Source organism: Oreochromis aureus, linkage group 1, assembly GCF_013358895.1.
Source record: "Oreochromis aureus strain Israel breed Guangdong linkage group 1, ZZ_aureus, whole genome shotgun sequence".
Taxonomy (NCBI): Eukaryota; Metazoa; Chordata; class Actinopteri; order Cichliformes; family Cichlidae; genus Oreochromis; species Oreochromis aureus.
Window position 1 is genome coordinate 598,722 of NC_052942.1, and position 17,679 is coordinate 616,400.

The 17,679-nt window shown below is 43.4% G+C and overlaps 1 protein-coding gene across 1 annotated transcript in view; it reads right to left on the reverse strand.

The window, feature by feature from the left end:
• iqgap1 (IQ motif containing GTPase activating protein 1) overlaps nucleotides 1-17,679 on the reverse strand; it is a 43,708-nt gene that overhangs the window by 16,347 nt on the left and 9,682 nt on the right. Inside the window, exons 3-12 of the mRNA XM_031756141.2 lie at nucleotides 5,916-6,072; nucleotides 5,743-5,820; nucleotides 4,252-4,328; nucleotides 3,191-3,258; nucleotides 2,459-2,572; nucleotides 1,793-1,971; nucleotides 1,386-1,473; nucleotides 1,142-1,299; nucleotides 977-1,061; nucleotides 742-905 (exon numbers count right to left, since the gene is read on the reverse strand). Coding sequence (XP_031612001.1) covers nucleotides 742-905; nucleotides 977-1,061; nucleotides 1,142-1,299; nucleotides 1,386-1,473; nucleotides 1,793-1,971; nucleotides 2,459-2,572; nucleotides 3,191-3,258; nucleotides 4,252-4,328; nucleotides 5,743-5,820; nucleotides 5,916-6,072 — 1,168 coding nt within the window. The remainder of the gene's footprint in view (nucleotides 1-741; nucleotides 906-976; nucleotides 1,062-1,141; nucleotides 1,300-1,385; nucleotides 1,474-1,792; nucleotides 1,972-2,458; nucleotides 2,573-3,190; nucleotides 3,259-4,251; nucleotides 4,329-5,742; nucleotides 5,821-5,915; nucleotides 6,073-17,679) is intronic.

Consider the following 17,679-nt stretch of genomic DNA (forward strand, 5'->3'; position numbering starts at 1 on the left):
CATGAAGGAGCTCATAAAATACTCACCACTTCCAGTCCGGTATATAATAAATATGCACCACGCATGGCTCTATGCTCTGGTAGGATATGGGAATTCAAACATGGAGCATGGAAAATACGACCAAAGTATTCCATGTGGAAATCAATAAAATCTTTCTTAGTTATGTCTTTTTGCGATATAGAAACAGGTAAGGTGAGTTTGAGCCAACATACAACAACACTGCACCTGCACATTTTATCTTTGCTAACCAAGCTCGCTAGCACTAGCTAATAGGTCAGTGGTTGATGCTCTCACACAATGAGGTCACTATTGGCGCCAAAGGAGACACGGCAACGGTACAAACAAGTTCACAACCCAATGGCTGCCATCACGGTGAGCACATGCTGTGCTATAAAAGAGCTATTCTATGCCAATGTCTGTCGTGGAAAACACACGAAAAAACTTTTTTGGGGAAAGAAAAAGTCTAACATAGACGAGAACTTGGGTTAGGAGTACTTCCTACCTCAGTCTGTGCAGACTTTAGTGTCCTTTCTGTTTTGTGTACGTCTCAGTGAAAGCTAAAATAAACTGTGCTATCATCAGAGCAGGCTAGATTACAATAGAGCGTCTGTTGTGATATAAACTGGAAGACGGTCAGCTGCTGGTGTAATTTGGCATTAAAAGCCACATGAACATGTTTCTATGCTGAGAACTGTGTCAGTGAGCGTTCCACATTATTCACTGAGCTTTGGTTCCCGGTACCTCTTGGCTCTGCTGCTGCAGGCTGGCTAGCTCTCTCTGGTAGAGGTCTGCAGCGCTCGGGTAGACCTCAGGCAGCTGTGCGTCAGGGTTCATGAGCTCCTCCACCGTCTTTTCTGGCACACCTTCTCTGATTGCATTATTGATCCGTTCCACTGCTTTCAGCACTGCACAGAGACAGGAACCGAGTTACAAACACACAGATAACTTTGTTATAACACAGGTGTTACAGTCGTACTCTTTAGGTAGCTCTCTGCTATCCCGTTGGCCACGTCCACGCCGCTCTGCAGTTCGTCCTTAGTCAGGGCTTCTCCTGGAGACGTCTAAGAAGGAGAAACCAGGTCAATGTGGAAAGAGGAGCGCCGGCTTGCTACAGTGGTGGCTGTTAGACTGTTGACCCTACCTGCTCTTTGTTCTCTCGGTCACCCTGCAGCTGTTTCAGGTACCAGGCTTTGTTCTGGGGCTGCAGGTTCTGAATGCCCATGGCCTTCAGCGCCTCATACAACTTATCCTCATCTCCACTCAGCAAGGCCTGTTCAGCTTCACTCAAAGCATTGTTCACTGTTGGAGAGAGGTCGACATTTCCACGAGTGCACCACAGAATCCGGTAAATAACTCAGGTGTGTGTGTGTGCTGATGTAGCTTACCGTTGACCTTATTGACATTGCCTTGGATTTCTGCCTGGGTAAGAAGCTCATCATAGATGTCCCTCTCTGCCTCGGCGTTCTCCATTTGCTGTGAGAGCAGAGCAGCAGGATTACACGTTTGCACTGCATGACACTAGAATAAGATGTTTGTGTGCTTAAAGGGGATGTTTGGGCCATGCATTCAAAGTGCATCAGTATGGCAGTGCTTCGTTTTAGCCATTCTCAGCACATCGCAGGCTAATGCCAACATTTTCTTCCATCTTCAGGCTGAACCTTCAATTATTTTCTAATCAAAAAGCAGACACGACTGCTATGAGCTCCCTTCATCTGTAATTATAAAATAATGCGCCTCAGGCTGCTAGTGTCTGCTGGCCCTGTGAAAGCAGTGGATGGTAGATCCAGTTTACCCGCTTGCGTGAGTTGGCCACCTTCTTCCCTTTGGCCTGGTACAACGTGTCGTGGTACTGCTGAGCACAGCTGCGATCCAGGTTGACCAGCATGGCGTTGGGGTTTTGCATAGCGGCCAGCGTGCCCTCTGGTACGCCCTGGTCAATGGCCTCATTTATGGCAATCACAGCAGCGTGCACTGAGGAGGAGAAGCAGTCACACCATTTACTTTGTTAGTTTTTGTGGACTGTAACATCGCCTGCCTTACCAGGCTGTTAAAATGAGGACATTGTGTCATTTGAGCCACACTTGTCTAAATAAAGTCAGCTTTCACCTGGTGTTATATACCACACAGTAAAGATGTCACTCATCAACAGATCTTTATCGATCACGTCTCCATTTAAGGAATCATTTATTGGAAGAATGCACAAACGTGACGTGATTCTCTGTGGCGTTTGGTTGTAGAGACGCTGTCTGACGCAGTGATGTCAGGTTGGCTTTGTACTGGTCTGAAGTAAACAAAGGTAGGCTGACGGTTTCTTATTTAATCAACGACCAAATGTCCTAAATTCCTGAGTTGGAATAATCCTGAGACGGCTGGGAAGAAACGCATCCGTTTCACTAAAGCATTTATTAGAAGCTCTGAGAGCCCGCCCCCTCCCCGCGACACCCGAGCCCCTGCTTACATGCCGCTTCATCCACTGAGAGCTCATTGGCCAGGATCCCACCAATCTTGCTGAAGGCGGGCATCTGGATTCCATACTTTTCCAGCTCGCTCTTCATGTTGTTGATCTCCTCCTCTGGGAGAGAGAAGACAGAGCAGATGGAACAGATCCACGGATCGCAGCGCAGAGGGAAAAAGAGAGAAAGGAGTAGGGTCGGGGGGTGAGGGGGGGAGTGGAGACAGACTGTTCCTGGCTCATGTGTGATAATCTGATTTTGGAGACTGGCTCAGGGACAGCGAGCTGAGCTGCACTCGACTGACAGGAAACCCTCTGACAGTCACTAATGACTTTCACATTTCCAGGAGCTCTGAGGCGCTTTACTCGCAGCGCTACCAGTGCTGCTCTCAGGGTGACGGCACGTTCACCATAATTTACATATTACTGTATGTTGTTACAGTGGTGGAGGCTCATATCAATGACATGACATTTAGCATCAAGTGATGAGGTCAGGGGAAGTGTACAAGTATTCCCTGCATAGCTGCTCCAAGCTTTTTTTTTTACAAGTGGAAGCCAATCAGAAGAAACCCGGAAGGCCCGAGTGATGTTTAACCATAACAATACAGAATGAGCACAACAGGTCCCCTGTAAGCGTCACGCTAACTTTGGCAGTGGTCTGGATTTAAGGCGACATAACGAGGTTAATGGGAAGCAAAGGAGGAAAACAGATGCACATGTTCAGACTCGTGCTCTTACCAGTGAAATCGACTTTTCCATATAGGTCCTGGATCTGAGGTGCCAGGCCCAACTTGAACAAGTACAGACTGCAACACAGGGGAGAAAAGAAGTGAGTATAAACATGTGCAGAAGAAGAGATGAGCGTCACACAAGGACGGAGCATTCGCTGGTCTGGAGCCATATAAACACCAGTGCTTGGCTGACACCTCCAACAGCTCCAGGATTTTACTACTCGTTTTATTTTTGGTGACGCAATCGACAAATAGTGCACAGCCAACATATATATTAAATATAAGAAAGGTACTGTATGTGCCTTTGCTAAAGGCTGGAAATACTACTTTTAATTATTGCTGTGAAGAGCTTCAAACCAAGGAGACGTGATTATTCAGCATGTGCCTACTGACACAAACAAATGATCTCAGCTGATCTTCTGGGGCTAAAAAGATATTTAGACTGAACAAGAGCGATGTGTAAAAGTGAACTCTAAAGGTTACAGGTAGGAAAGTTAGTTTTGCTGTGAAGTAGAGCAGCAGCACAAGAGGATGAAGAAGAAGGATTTAGGATGGAAGTTTTCAGAGGCACCATGTCTTAATCCGAGAAGATGTTTTAGAGCCGCCTTAACACACCAACCACCACAGTAACTGTGAAGGTTTACAAGCTGCTGTACAGCCTGTCCAAGAGAAGCTGCTCACAGCACCAGTTGGACAAACCACACACTTCAGTGTTTACAGTAGAGCACATTTCTGTGGCAGTGCTGCAGCGTGTGTGTGTTTTCTTTAGGAGGGTAATTACAGAGCCCAACATCATCCATCTGCCCTGCTGGCTTTGAAGGCATCAACATCCTTTACACCTGAGCGTGCAATCAAAACAAATGACCACATACTCTGTGCCGCTGGATACCTCAAACTGTCACAGACCCATTGTTGGAGCCTTTTTTAAAAGTCACGCCATATGCTGAGCACTCCAGGCTTTAATGCGTTTAGAAAAAGAGCCTCAGCAGCTGTCTAACTGATCAAACTGCAGGGCAGCTATAGCTGGGTCCTTATTGTCAAATCAAACTCAAAGGGCGAGACACAAACCTGAGTGCATGTATGCAGTAGATGCAGCGTGGCATGTTCTTCCGGTCATATATGTCTGTGGTCTCAGGGTAGAAGATCTGAAACACAGAGACAACGGCTTCATCATGTGGCAGCATGTGTGCAGGAGTGACTCAGTATATTAGCTCAATGGTGGGATTACTCAGTGCAGCTCTTCTATTCACACGCCCTGGTGCTGCCTTTGTGGTGCAACTGGAATGAAACACTTAACACAGCTACAGAGACTTTCTGCTGCCAGCGCGTCATATTCATGTCTGATAGTCGATTTTATTCACGTCCAACTAAATGACACGCTTCCAGTTTGCTCATGTGGAAATTTCTCACAAAGGAGCCTCGTTACTACAACAGGCCAGTGTTTCCTCGTTTTAGGCCGAGTGCTCCTTTACTGGCATTTCAGGTCCTGAATGGACAGTTTACAAACCTGCCAACTTCTCCAAAGAACTCCGAACGTCCGAGGAGTTCAGACCACAGTCTAAAAGTCAACGTCCACTGAAGGGAAAGCTTGTTTGAAGCAATCACTCCCTCTGCAAAATGCTGCTTCCATCAAAAATGGAAATGAGAATCAATCTAAAACTTTTTCATGTAAAAGCTACATTTAGTGATTCATTTTAAACATCTGACATGAGGGTAAAGCACTGTTCTGTCACGATGCACAGACACTGCAGTGCTCTTTAAACTGAGTATTGGTGAGCTGCACTTCAGCGCTGCACTGAGGATCCTTCTCTGTCCTTCTGGCAGCCGTGGCCATCGAGCTCTTTTCCAGGCACGCTCTTTTTTCCATCCGATTGTTCATTCGTTGGGTTTGAATTATCAGGAAAAAAAACCCCACACCCACTCAGGTCAGACAAACAGCTCAATGCCTGAGAAAATTTTAATTACAGAGTTTCTGACATCCTACGCAAATGCAAGAACAAAGTAAACATAAAGAACTGCTTTTTCTTGGTTGGCATCTTATCTGTAATCTGATATTAACTGTAGCTGCTATGACGGTAGAATGACCTCGGCTGATAAAAAAGCTAATTCTGATCGCGTGACTTTTACTGTCCAAGCGGTTTCACATTGTGATTTACAAGCGCGTGAACACAACAAGGTTGGAGGAATGGCCTCCCACCCTCCGACCACCAACACTGACACGGCACCATTAATACTGTGGGACTTAAGCCACTTATTTAAATCTTACAAAGAACGACTTTTAACAGTCACTGGCTGCAGGACCGACACCCTGTCACATATTTACTGTAACTTCATCTCTAGCACAGGTCTTTGCAAGCTTAGCTCAGCCTACCTGGGTCCATTTGATGTCTTAAAGGTGAGAAATTAAAATCTCAAACAAAGCGTGTGCTTTGAGCACTGGCATCACGTAACTGGCTCACAATATGCAAAACCAACACAATCCAGTATGTCTCGGTTGTAAATGCTCAACTGACAGTTTGTGCACATTTCTGTCCCCTGTGGGCTTTGAGCCGGCCTTACCTTTGGCAGTCCCTTCTCTGCCATGGCGTTGAGCCACTGGATGACATTGTCTGTGTGTCTAAAATGGAGACCAGTCGCCTGTAAGAGAGACGTATCACATCAGAGAACAAAGGCTCGGAGTAACAAATGACAGTAAATAAATGACAAATGCATAAACATCTGCATGTTTTCACCTTGTACCGTGTCTGCTCACGGTCGTAAATCTTCTTGAGGGAAACCGTCTGCGGAGCAAAGAAGTTGCCCAGTTTTGCCAGATAAACGCCGTTTCTCAGCCCCTCCTCCAGCTCTGTTGTTGGAGGCAACTCCTCATCCAGGCAGGCCTCCATCCATCTGCGAGGAGGGCAGCACAAACATGTATCACATATTACAGTCAACAAAAAGCACCAACCTCAGGTGAAGATGGAAACACTGCAGTGCCTCTTAGAGGCCATGAAACAAAAGGATCATTGCTCACAGGTCAGAGAAAATGTTCAGCATTTAAAAGCAAATATTATAGATGCAAAGAACATTTAGTCTTGATTTCCCCATTAGGTTTAAAGATGACAAAGCTAACTACAGCCGATAGCTATAAGCTAATTCAACGCACTTAGCAAGACCGCTCTCGTCATGTTTAGAGAACATTTTCTGACAAATACTCAGAAACAGCTGAGAAGTTTATGCTTTGGATTAAAAAAAACAAAACAACTTTTTGTCTGTAATGCACACTAGTGTTAGCATGTGCAGATAGCAACACTGCACTTCCATGACTGCCACCCTGCTATTAGAACAAGAGCAAAACACTTCCATCTAAAACTGTTCTTTTTGTATAGCAAGTTTTATTCCAGGACAAATGTTATTAAAATATAAATACATCGGCCTTCAGAAGTTTCCAGAGAAACATTTTCCTACTGTAGCCTGATTCTTTGGTTATTATGAATAAGGACTAAGCCCTGCTCAGTAGGGCTGGGCTATATCATACCGTTCACGGTAATACCGGTATAATTTTGGGCAACGATAGGAAAATGAAATATTGCGATAGAATATGGGTAAAACGCGCATGCGCAGTGCCTATGTTTACATACGCACATGGCGGCGACGCAGAATGAGAAGAGCGAAACCGGATCGTTAAATGAAACAGATGAACCAGAATTGGTTTGTAAAAATGCTACAACTTCAGTGGTGTGGAACTGGTTTAGCTTTCGTCTAAGGCTGCACAATAACGGGAACCTTATACAGCGCTTCCCCATACCCATCGAACTCCCGCAGGCACAAAGAAATTAGGAGGCGATCACTTATCACCTGGCTAAAGATATGGCTCCCATCAACACTGTGCAAAACGAGGGATTTAGGAAAATGATCAACACCCTAGACAAACGCTACACAGTGCCGTCCCGCAACTATTTTTCAAATGTTGCACTACCTGCTCTATACACGCAGTGTCGAGCAACGGTGGAGACGGAATTACAAGCAGTACAACATTTTGCGGCAACAACAAAATGTGAGACATTTATTGTTTTAATGTTTATTTATTATTTTTATGTTCAGTCTCAACTGTTACGAAGTTGATGTGCAGTTAATAAGTGCAAAAAATATTTATACTGGAAAAGAAAATCGTGAGAGAATCGTGATCTCAATTCTAAGCAAAAAAAATTGTGATTCTCATTTTATGCAAAATCGTGCAGCCCTACTTTCCTCCGTCAGATACACAACAAAGCACTATTGTTGGTAGCGCATGCTAGCGGGCCGTCGTTATTACCGTGTTGTTTGGAAAATACGGCACACTTAAAATCAATCCTTTGATTTTTCTGAAAATCGACAGTGTCCCTTATAATCCCGCGTGCCTTATGTATGAACTCTGGTTGTGTTTACTGACCTCGAAACGATTTTATGTACACGGCGCTCGAAAATCTGTCAAATGTTTCAGTACGACTTTGCTAAGCTACGAAGCCGCACCGCTAGATGGATTGTGGGAGCATTACGGCTACCGTAGGCAGGAGCCTCGCGGAGTGATACGTACTGTGCTTCAACATAATATCACCGTACTGTGTGTGTATAAGCTCTTTTTAAGTTTTGTGGATATTATACATGGTTATGCTGAGGATATGTCGGCCAGTTTCCACTGGAAATGCCTTTTGGTTAAACTGTCAGACAGGAATTTGCACTGTTATATTTTTATATAACGTTAATGCACATAAAAAAACAGCTGCTTGTTTAAGTGAAAATACATTGATGGGTTTTTTGCACTAATAAAGTTGTGGAGTTGTAAAGTATTTTGTCTTGTGTCAATTATATCGTCAGTTATATCGTTATCGCAAATTTTCAAATGTATATCGTGATAAATATTTTTGGTCATATCGCCCTGCTCGGGTTTCATATTAATGCAGTAGGTCCAAAAGGTCCAACCTCACAGTTAAAAAGGATCCAACTAGTGTCTTGACTTGATCTCAGGGGGAACGAGCACAGCTTTCCTTCCTGTGTTGATCCGTTTCACACATCAGTATTAATTCTCTGCAGCTCCAAGACAACACCCCCCCCCCCCGCTAACCTGGCTAGTGCTGCTAACCCCTCAGCATGCATGACATTTCATTTCTCCAAGGTCACACTGTGGACTCGCATTCCCACCGAGTGACAGTGTCAGCCCTGGGCCACAGAGCCGCCATGCTGAGCTCTCTCACTGGGATGCAACTGGTGGACTAGATTCCACCAGCAAATGTCACTTACCAGTAACAACATATGAAGCCAGCCAATGTCGATATGTAATTTAAATCACTCTGTCATCTCCTTTCATTCTCTTAAATATGGGTCAGTTTACACTCATTAAAGAAGGAATTATCCCTGCAGCATCACAGCGTCATATGACAGCATCGTCAACCTTCCTGCTCTTATACTGCTTATGAAACTACTCTGTTTTATCGCTGTAACGTCACAGTGTGAAGGCAGACGGAGAAATGAAATGTGTTCCTTTGAACAGACAGCCTCTGTTTGCATTCGCTAAGGAAACACTCCCACTCTTCAGAAACAGCAACAAGGTTAACTATACAGCTTTACCCTGAATGAGATTACAGGATTCCTTTCCTCCTACAGACAGACCGTCCTTAACACTAGGGCTGCCACGATTAGTCAACTAGTCACGATTACGTCGACTATTAAAATCGTCGACGACTAATTTAATAATCGACGCGTCGTTTGAAGCTTTGTATGATCCCAAAAGACGCAGGAATAAGTAGTAGTATTTAAGAGTGTAATAACGGACTGAAACAGAAGATGGCAGCACTGCATGTACAAGGATGCCAGCTGCCGTTAAACCTCAAGAAGAAGAAACTGTGTCCCAGAATTCATAGCGCCCAGCGCAGTTGTCAACAATGGCGGCAGCTAGTTAGTTTTAATATTACTCTTATTATTCTTTCTGGGTCACAAAATAAACGTTTAACATATTTTCAGGTGAGAATATAGCTGTGTAAACCTCAAATATCTGCTCAGTCTATCAAGACATCACATATTTTCAAAAGCGCTCCGATGTTTTCGGAGACGTCTGTTACCCACCAGCTCGATAGCGAGCCGGGTTTCTAGGCTCATTAGAGTCGGTGAGAACACCGGACTCCCAGCAAATCGTTTTCAAGCTGACCACCGCTTTTCGCTACTCAGGTTAAACATGTAATATAAGTCACTCAGATAACTTAAAAATGTTATTGTTTATTTTTTTTTTTTAGTATTTTATTTGTTCCTGAGTAAATTGGTTTGGCTGAGAAATAAAGTTATAGTTTTTGCACAGATGAATAAACGTCAAGCAGACAACTGATTATCAGAAGTGTGAGATGCTCGAGAACATACTCCAGTGTCCTGTTATATTTTAGATAGCAAGGAGCAGACGGCTGCGTTTATTAAACTTCACTGAAACAATCTGCAAATTTCATTAAAAGTGTAATAAACTATCATCTTGTCTTTATTTTTAGTTAGCACATACCTTAAACACTTCAAGCTGTAAGCTAATGATAGTTATATAAGAGCAGACGCATGCTGGTGCAGTAAGCTGTACATTTTACGTCCAATGGATGCATGATCTGATTAGTCGACTATCAAAATAATCGTTTGTGGCAGCCCTACTTAACACACACACACACACGTAACTACATTTGTGAGAACTGTTGCTGACTTCATTCAATCAAATACAAAGTACAGAGGCTCATTTTTAGGCATTATCCACGTCTAAGCTCTTGTTAAAACACTTGTGTGACGATACATTCACAGCAACATTTTCCAGCGTGAGAAGCCAGCGAACCACCAGCTGAAACAACTTCCCTCTCAGGAAGTCGTGACACAGGGTCTCCAGACAGGCCTGCTATTGAGGCCGAGGTGACCGACACATAGTGCAGGGCTCGGGCCTGCCAGGCAGGAACAAGCCCCCCCTTTCACTGCACATGGGAGCAGTGAAAGGCTCCATAAAGACTGCTCAGTAATGGCTCTTTTATCAAGGCTATACACATTCCCCTTTTTCCCCAAACACAGACACACCCTCCACTTAACTGGGAAGGACTGCGGCCATGAATGGGATCTCTGAATTGTTTGTCGTCAACTACGGCAAAGAGCTGCCAAAAAATGATCCGTGTGACATTTACAGGCGTGTCTACACTTCAAAAAATAACCACAAATATGAAAATGTTATCTGAAGTCTCTAGAATGGCTGTAAACAGTCTTATCACAGACGCGACGGTTCAAGAACGTCCTCCGGGACAAGCTCATCGAAGGCTAATGCTACATTCATGTCATACCAAAAAGATCACCATCAGAAAACTTCAGACAGCAAAAGGTTTTTTTGTCCTACTCGACAAAACAGTTTAACAGCTGCAAGCTTTCACACGGTTTTGTTTAACAGACATTAAGTCAGGATTCAAGTTTGTGAAATTAAACCAAATCAAATGTTCACACGTCACACTTCAGTGATAATGTTGGTCCCATTCTAAAAGCATGAGACAAAGCAAATTAGTGACAATTAAGAATATTTTTAATACTTTTTCCAACAAGGCCCTTATTTAGGAGACTGTTAGCTTTCAATATGTATACTAGCTAGCAACAGTTTACACTGGAAGCACCAGTTTGATGATTTCTGTTAGAAAGCACTAAACATTCAGTGCTGACACTTACACTGAATATACTTATTCACAAATAACTGCAGATGTTTTGGGCTCATCATCCTGTTTTTACTTAAGTTTCAGTTTAACCACTTCTGTAAAACCAAAGGAGTGGCTAATGGCTAATGCCACAGATAGCTAACATGCTGTAATGCAGCGCATGAAAACCAGGCTCAAGCTCAAGTTACTTTTTTAAAATGGTAAGAAGACATCAAACTAAATCAATAACGTTATACTGCTGTGATTCAGACGTGGAAGATTTTTTAAAGACAGAAATTCTAAAGTTGTTAAATTCTGATAATAAGTCTCATCTGAGGGAGCTGTAGAAGTTTGTGAATTTAACAGTAATATGCAGAATAAACTAAAAAGCCAAATAATTAGCCTCGAGCTGAACATCTGCTGCTGGATCAATAGATCTTTGTTTTGAAAGGAACCTTTTCTTTAAAAAAAAAAAAAAAAAAAAAAGCAGACGCCTGTCCTTCCTTAGGAAGCACAGCTCCACCCCCAGAAACTGCTGCTAAACTTCTCCAGGACCACCATAGAGAGCATCCTCACTGCATCACGGTGCAGTGCAGAAGCTGCACAGCTGCTGGACTGTGGCAGTGCCGTACGGCTGGAGGGCCCACACCAGCAGCATATACAGACTAATACAATCCCACACAAACAGACCAAGAGCAGCTTCTTCCTCGAGCTGTGGCCTCCATCACCCCCACCCCTCCACATACAACGAGGTGCACCGATAACTGTCAGGACACTCATGTAGCCCTATATAAGCATCGTCTCAGGTTTAATAATCTATTTATTATTTTTAATATTTATACTTAATGCTATTTTGCTGATCGCAGCAGAGTTATGTTGTTGTACTTGCATAATGACAAAGACTATTCTACCCTAACAGCACAGGACACAGGGGGAAACTGCAGGAATTATTATCTCATTCCTCCTCAGATCCTGCACGCTTTCAGGAAGCCGATGTCAGTGCTGAGTTCAGAGGTCAGTCTCATAGGAAGAGGTCTGCTACCGACCGCTGTTACTCCAGGAAGACACGCCGACCACGCCGCTGCCTGCTATCGAGATGCATCCTCTTGTTTTCCTGCATGACTTAAATCAAACGGCCTATCCTTGCCTGCACTCTCTTTGCTAGGATGGTGGGTTTGAGATGGAGGCAGAGTGTTAATAACATGAGCTAACTTCAGTTGCATACTTCCCTTTCCCAGGTTTCACTTTTGGACACAGACACACAGTTAATGTTTGATAACAGCTCAGAAATATAGGCTGAGCAGACCACACGCCTGGTTACAGCTGCGTCGCTGCTGTCTGCTCCTCTCAGGGAGCGGCCTCATATGTTTCAATGCCTCATTGTTTGAAACAGTTAGTTCAGTGCTGTAAAGAACGATAATGTGCTTCAGTGAGTCAAGTGTGCACGTTAGTGAGATTATATTGGTTTAGCCTGATAGACATGTGTCTAATGTGAGGCAGGTAATTACAATGATGACCTGTAATTAAGAAACCAGCATTTAGAAATTGGATGTTTGAGGGGAAAAAAGTCCTTTATGAAGAAAATCCTACTAAAAAGGGGAAGTCAAGCACTGCCACTGGAAATGACAATTCAGCGTTTTAGTCACATGATCAAAAGAAGTCTATATGTTTGCTTATGATAGCATGAACCACACTCAGTGCTGCTTGATTATGATCGGACAGAATGATCTCACACTTGGTTGATGATCTTTCTTCATTTCATGCTTTTAATTTTTTACCACTTATAACCAGATTATTTCACATGGGAGTACAACTAAATCCTGAGTACTAGTAATACTAGTAACACTACAAAATTCAGCGACTGAGGTCAGAGACAGCCATAAAAGCTTTGACTAGCTCATGGCTAGTCTAACTAGTTCATTTATGTTAAATACATTTCTGCTGATTACAAAAGAAACCTTTGATCAAATTGTAGTTTATATGTTATATTGTGACATAACTGTAAGAATAAGTATTGGTTTAGTGAGCCAAGCACCACTAAAGCCTCACGTATGGAGCTTGTTCTTTTTACATCGCTTAAAAGATCCAGGATTAACGGGATAATCCTGGATTGGCTAAACCTGGGAATGCTGATACGGTTTATTTGGTTCTAATGCAAGTGAACTGAATTAGCTGAGTAGATATGAATCAGAACTGAACTGATTGCACAGTGTTGTGGTCACATTGTAGGAGAAACACATGGATGAATGCTGTGACAGGAGTAATGACGAATGGGAGTCTGCATAGTTACAGCTCGACGAGAGCTTCTGGTTGAGGGCCTGAGATGAACGCCAAACCAAGAAAGGAGTGGCTGTTGAATAACAATCACAGAAAAAGTGACCACTCTGCCGTTTTTACCCAACCACAGCAGCCGCTGTTTGTCCAACGATGCTCACTCCACCTGAAATCTTCTTCGTGTCATGAATGCAGCATTTGACTGAAACCTCCCAAACAAGACGAGCCCGGCGTGGTTGGACATTTAGTTCCATCATGTAATACATGCAATAACCGTGCTGTGCAGCAGGTTTGATTTCTAGGCTATTTTACTGTGACACCCAATCCAACAGGAGAAATATGCGGGACCTCATCAAATCATTTGCAGTTTGCAGGATTACCATCCTGGTTAAAATGGGAATGCCCCTGTGGAGAACGGTCCCTGCGACAGACGTTTCAATGGTGCGATGAGCAGAAACACATGCATCACCAGGCCTAACATTGGGCCACTTTTAGCCCGTGGATGGACCGAGCTGTAGAGAAAAGCAGGAAAAGGCTGAGTGACGACAGCGCCGAGCTTCGGCACTTATCGACGTGCGCTCAGTCTCGCATTGTTCCCCGGCATTACAGACCCATTTGGATTTCTGTGTGTGCCTGAAAAGAGAAGGGTAGGAAGTGGTGTTTACATAATAGCTGGAAAGGCAAATGATGTGTGGTGAGCCTTATCTAGCAGCAGCACAATGTCAAGGTACACCCGGCCTCTCTATGTCCTGCTCTGTGAACCTCTGTGATGCTGAGCTAAAGGAAGGTGTGTGTGCTCAGCCACAACTCTAACACCACAGGCCAATCCAGCCCAGCGGGAATCTGACTGCGTTTCATGGAAAACGGGGCTGTGAGTGATGGAGGGAGACGAGGAGAGAAACGACAGGAGGGAATACAAAGAAAGATGAGTGAAAGCCAAGTTGTCCATTACATGCTTTGCTGCAACACTGGAATCTGTGCACCAAGTGACCTCGCACTTTCCCCACTCAGTCTGTGACAGCCAAGCACGTCACCATGCACTCACCCACGCCTGCCCCACAGAACCCTCTGCTGTCCTTTATGCTACAGAAGGCTTTGATGGATTTATTATTTGGACATTCTGCTGCACTGATGCATTCTCGTGTTAAACGCGAGCTCAGCACATTTGCAGGTAATCCCTGCGCGACAAAAGCTCAAGCTTCAGGCTGCACCAGCTGCTTTGCTTCAGACACTTTTTCCTGTTCTTGGCTCTGTATGATGTCAGAGAGAGCTGATGTAGATAATGCAGTTATCTAAGGCAGCGGACCGGGGTTTGGGGGCCGCTGCTGTAAGGCACACAGCTGCTGCTGAAACCTTATTGTTATCAGGACTCAAAGAGCCTTTTTAAGACAGAAGATGAACAACTTATCAGATAAATAAGGACGACTTGGAACTGTGAAGTATGCAAAGCAGCTCTCGTAGAGCCCCAAGAATGTGAGTCCAAGCACGTCTGACCTGCCTTTACTCGAGTCCCAGACGAGGTCACCTGAGGTCAAATAACAGCTGATGTACAGGCAGGCAGGGGGTTGGTGAGCAGGGACGAAACTATTGTGCGGGCTCAATCTGAAATCCAGAGTGGGAGAGTAACTTGTAGTCTCAGGTTTCACAGGTGAGACACTGTGGAGGTAGGGCGGGGCCTTTCCCGCAGGGCCTTTATGGAGCACTAATCCCTCTCCCTTTCATTCCCATCTCATTCCCTCATTCTCAACTGTTTACTGCCAGCCGAGTGACTCAGGCCTGTTTTCTGGGACGCCTCGCTGTCTCCCAGGAACCTGGGAGCAGGTAGTATTTACACAAATACCCAGAATACTACGATGAAGACTCGTGTCTCAAAAGGCACAAAGAACAGAGGAAAGCTGGATTAAAAAAAATGAGTTTCCTGTTAAAACAACCAAGCAAAGAAAAAGAGAAGAAACTAGTAAACAAGTGTTTTTACTGAAATTTCACCAACAAAAATAAAACTTTTGCTAAGAATGAATAAAAAAAAAAAAAATGTCATCGTTGGAAGCTTTTCACTTATATGGAATCAGCACATCAGCTGAGCCTTCCGGTTTAGTCACCTGACACCTGTAATGGCATCGAAGAGGCCATTTTTCACCTCCTACCCAGGGTGTGACATTACGTAACAAGTATTGCAGCTGCAGCAGCAGCAGCTGTACACAACAGCGTTGGGAAACTTTTGAAAACAGGAAACTGCAGGCAGTTGGCCGGAGCTTTAGGGGGAACTGTGCTGCTCTTGAAGGGTGAGAACACCGAGCTTCTGTTTTACACTGCAACATGACGCTCGGCATGGGGACACTCCTAATCTTAACTTCAACACCAAAATACAGATTTACAGTTTAAAGCTGTTCCTTCAGTTCTCTTCGTCCATGCAATCGATGTTAGTTTTCCTTTTTTAAGCATAAACTTCCTAAAGTCTTCTTTTCAGTACTGTGGGTGTCAAACGACAGGCGAGTAATGGACGAACGACAATATGGTGTAAAAGCTCAACTAACGGATTAAAGATAAAACACAGAGGATCCTTCTGTTTACCATGATGGACGGTTTATTCAACTGGCTTCTCTTGAGCTAAGATTAAAAGACGGCGGCGTTGGACCATTCCCACGTATTACGAATACATTAAGATTTTTTACCTGAAATCACAGGTAAATATAAAGCGCCTTGAGGCAACTGTTGTGGTGATTTGGCGCTATATAAATAAAATTGAATTGAATAGAAACTTTACCGTGTCACAGTTTAATGCATGATGAGAAATTCTGCACTCCACAGATGTCTCTCTCATATCATATATTCAACACTATGCAAACACAGCATGATGCAAGCTAATAGCAAAGGGTCAAGAGTTTACAGGTCACATAATGGGATAACTCCATGTAACAAGATGTGTTGTGTCAACCCTAATTTAGTATCATTTCTCTTCAGCACAGCTGTGAGGGGGTGCACTCAGTGATACTGAGAGCAGGGAAAAGAGAAACTAGTGTGAGTGTAAATGTGAAAGACTCACACACAGAGCTAAAATAAGTGTAGTCCAAATAAACAACACCAACATGTCATTTTTTTATTTTACTAATCAAATATCACTTCAGTAAAATTATGTTCTTGGATGTATTCATGTCTTAGATTTTATTTTATAAAGTTAAGAAAACAGTCTTTAAATACAGCCTGTTGTTGCCTTACATATAAAAGAATGATTCCTAGTCTCTTGCCCGTGGCCAAGAATAAAGCTTATTATAACCTTTTATGTAAGTTCGCCTGAAAAAGAAGATATATGCTAATTGATATCTAAATACATCTTTGGCCTCTTTCACTGACCCAACACCTCGAACCCTTGAAGAGTAGACATTCACAAGACTTAACAACATTTTGAGGAACTTTGAGATGTCAGTGAAGCTCTGGCTGTCATAAATATTACCGTATCCAGCACACACATTAATATTAGCCCTTTAGCTATTGTCAGTTACCCAATAGCCACATTAGCTGTCAAAGCTAATTAGCTGTAAAATCTAATGTGGCTGTTGGGCTACTGTTAATGCTATGCAGTGAGCGTTAATTTAACAGGACAACACAATTATTAATTTTTATTATTTTCTTTAACAAGGCAAATAATAATAAACATACTTGGCTAAACCTTCATGAAGAAAAACGTCAGTGATTTGTTGTTGCAGCGACTCAGCTACACAGTGCAGCCACACCTCTGGTTAACGGAAGGGCTAGCGTTAGCTTAGAGCATTGTGAAAGCAGAGAGAAACAGACAATCTGCACGAAGAGCATCTTAATTCATTAAGCAAATGAAGGTAGATACATCTTGATGCATTCTCAATCATCCAGGAAAGTAAATCTCCAAAAGTTGAATCTGTTCATCTGGACGTAGCGTTTTGTGGGAGAAACGTTTTGTCACTCATCCAAGTGACTTCTTCAGTCTCAGCTGCCTGCAGGTTTCCCCAAACCTTATAAACAGTACATTTGCATAATGACTGAAACCAGCCCACTGAAGGAACAATGGGCTGTGAGGTCAGTTCCTTAATCATAATTGTGCAAATTCCCATGACCATTGATCAACAATCACTGACCAAAACCCACTGATCAAAGAACACTGAACCTGTGTGAGTGGATTATTTGTTGCGGGAAGAGAGTTTCTTAGTGTGCGAGAGAAGTAGTAGCAGCCACAAACAGAAAGAAAAAAAAGTGGATGTTGTTAGCGGCAGTCGCATTCGTTTACTGCACCCTCAGCTCATGTCTGCCGTGAGGTTGACTAAACTAGTTACTTCTCTAATTGAAAGGGAGCAGAGCAGTTTGACTTTCAATTGAGAGTTATTGCTATAGAATTTATGCTGAATAAAGTACAAGGATTTAAACAGATTACACAAAAATCCTAATGATTTCCACTCATATAACAAGAGCTTAGTGGCCTCGCCGTCAGCTGTCAATGATGTAACCCAACAACCACCTCACTGTGCCATTTGGAATATTTCTCCCCACTGTCAACAACCCCGTCTGTGAAGAAATTCTCATCGCTGTTAAGTGATGGGCGAAATGT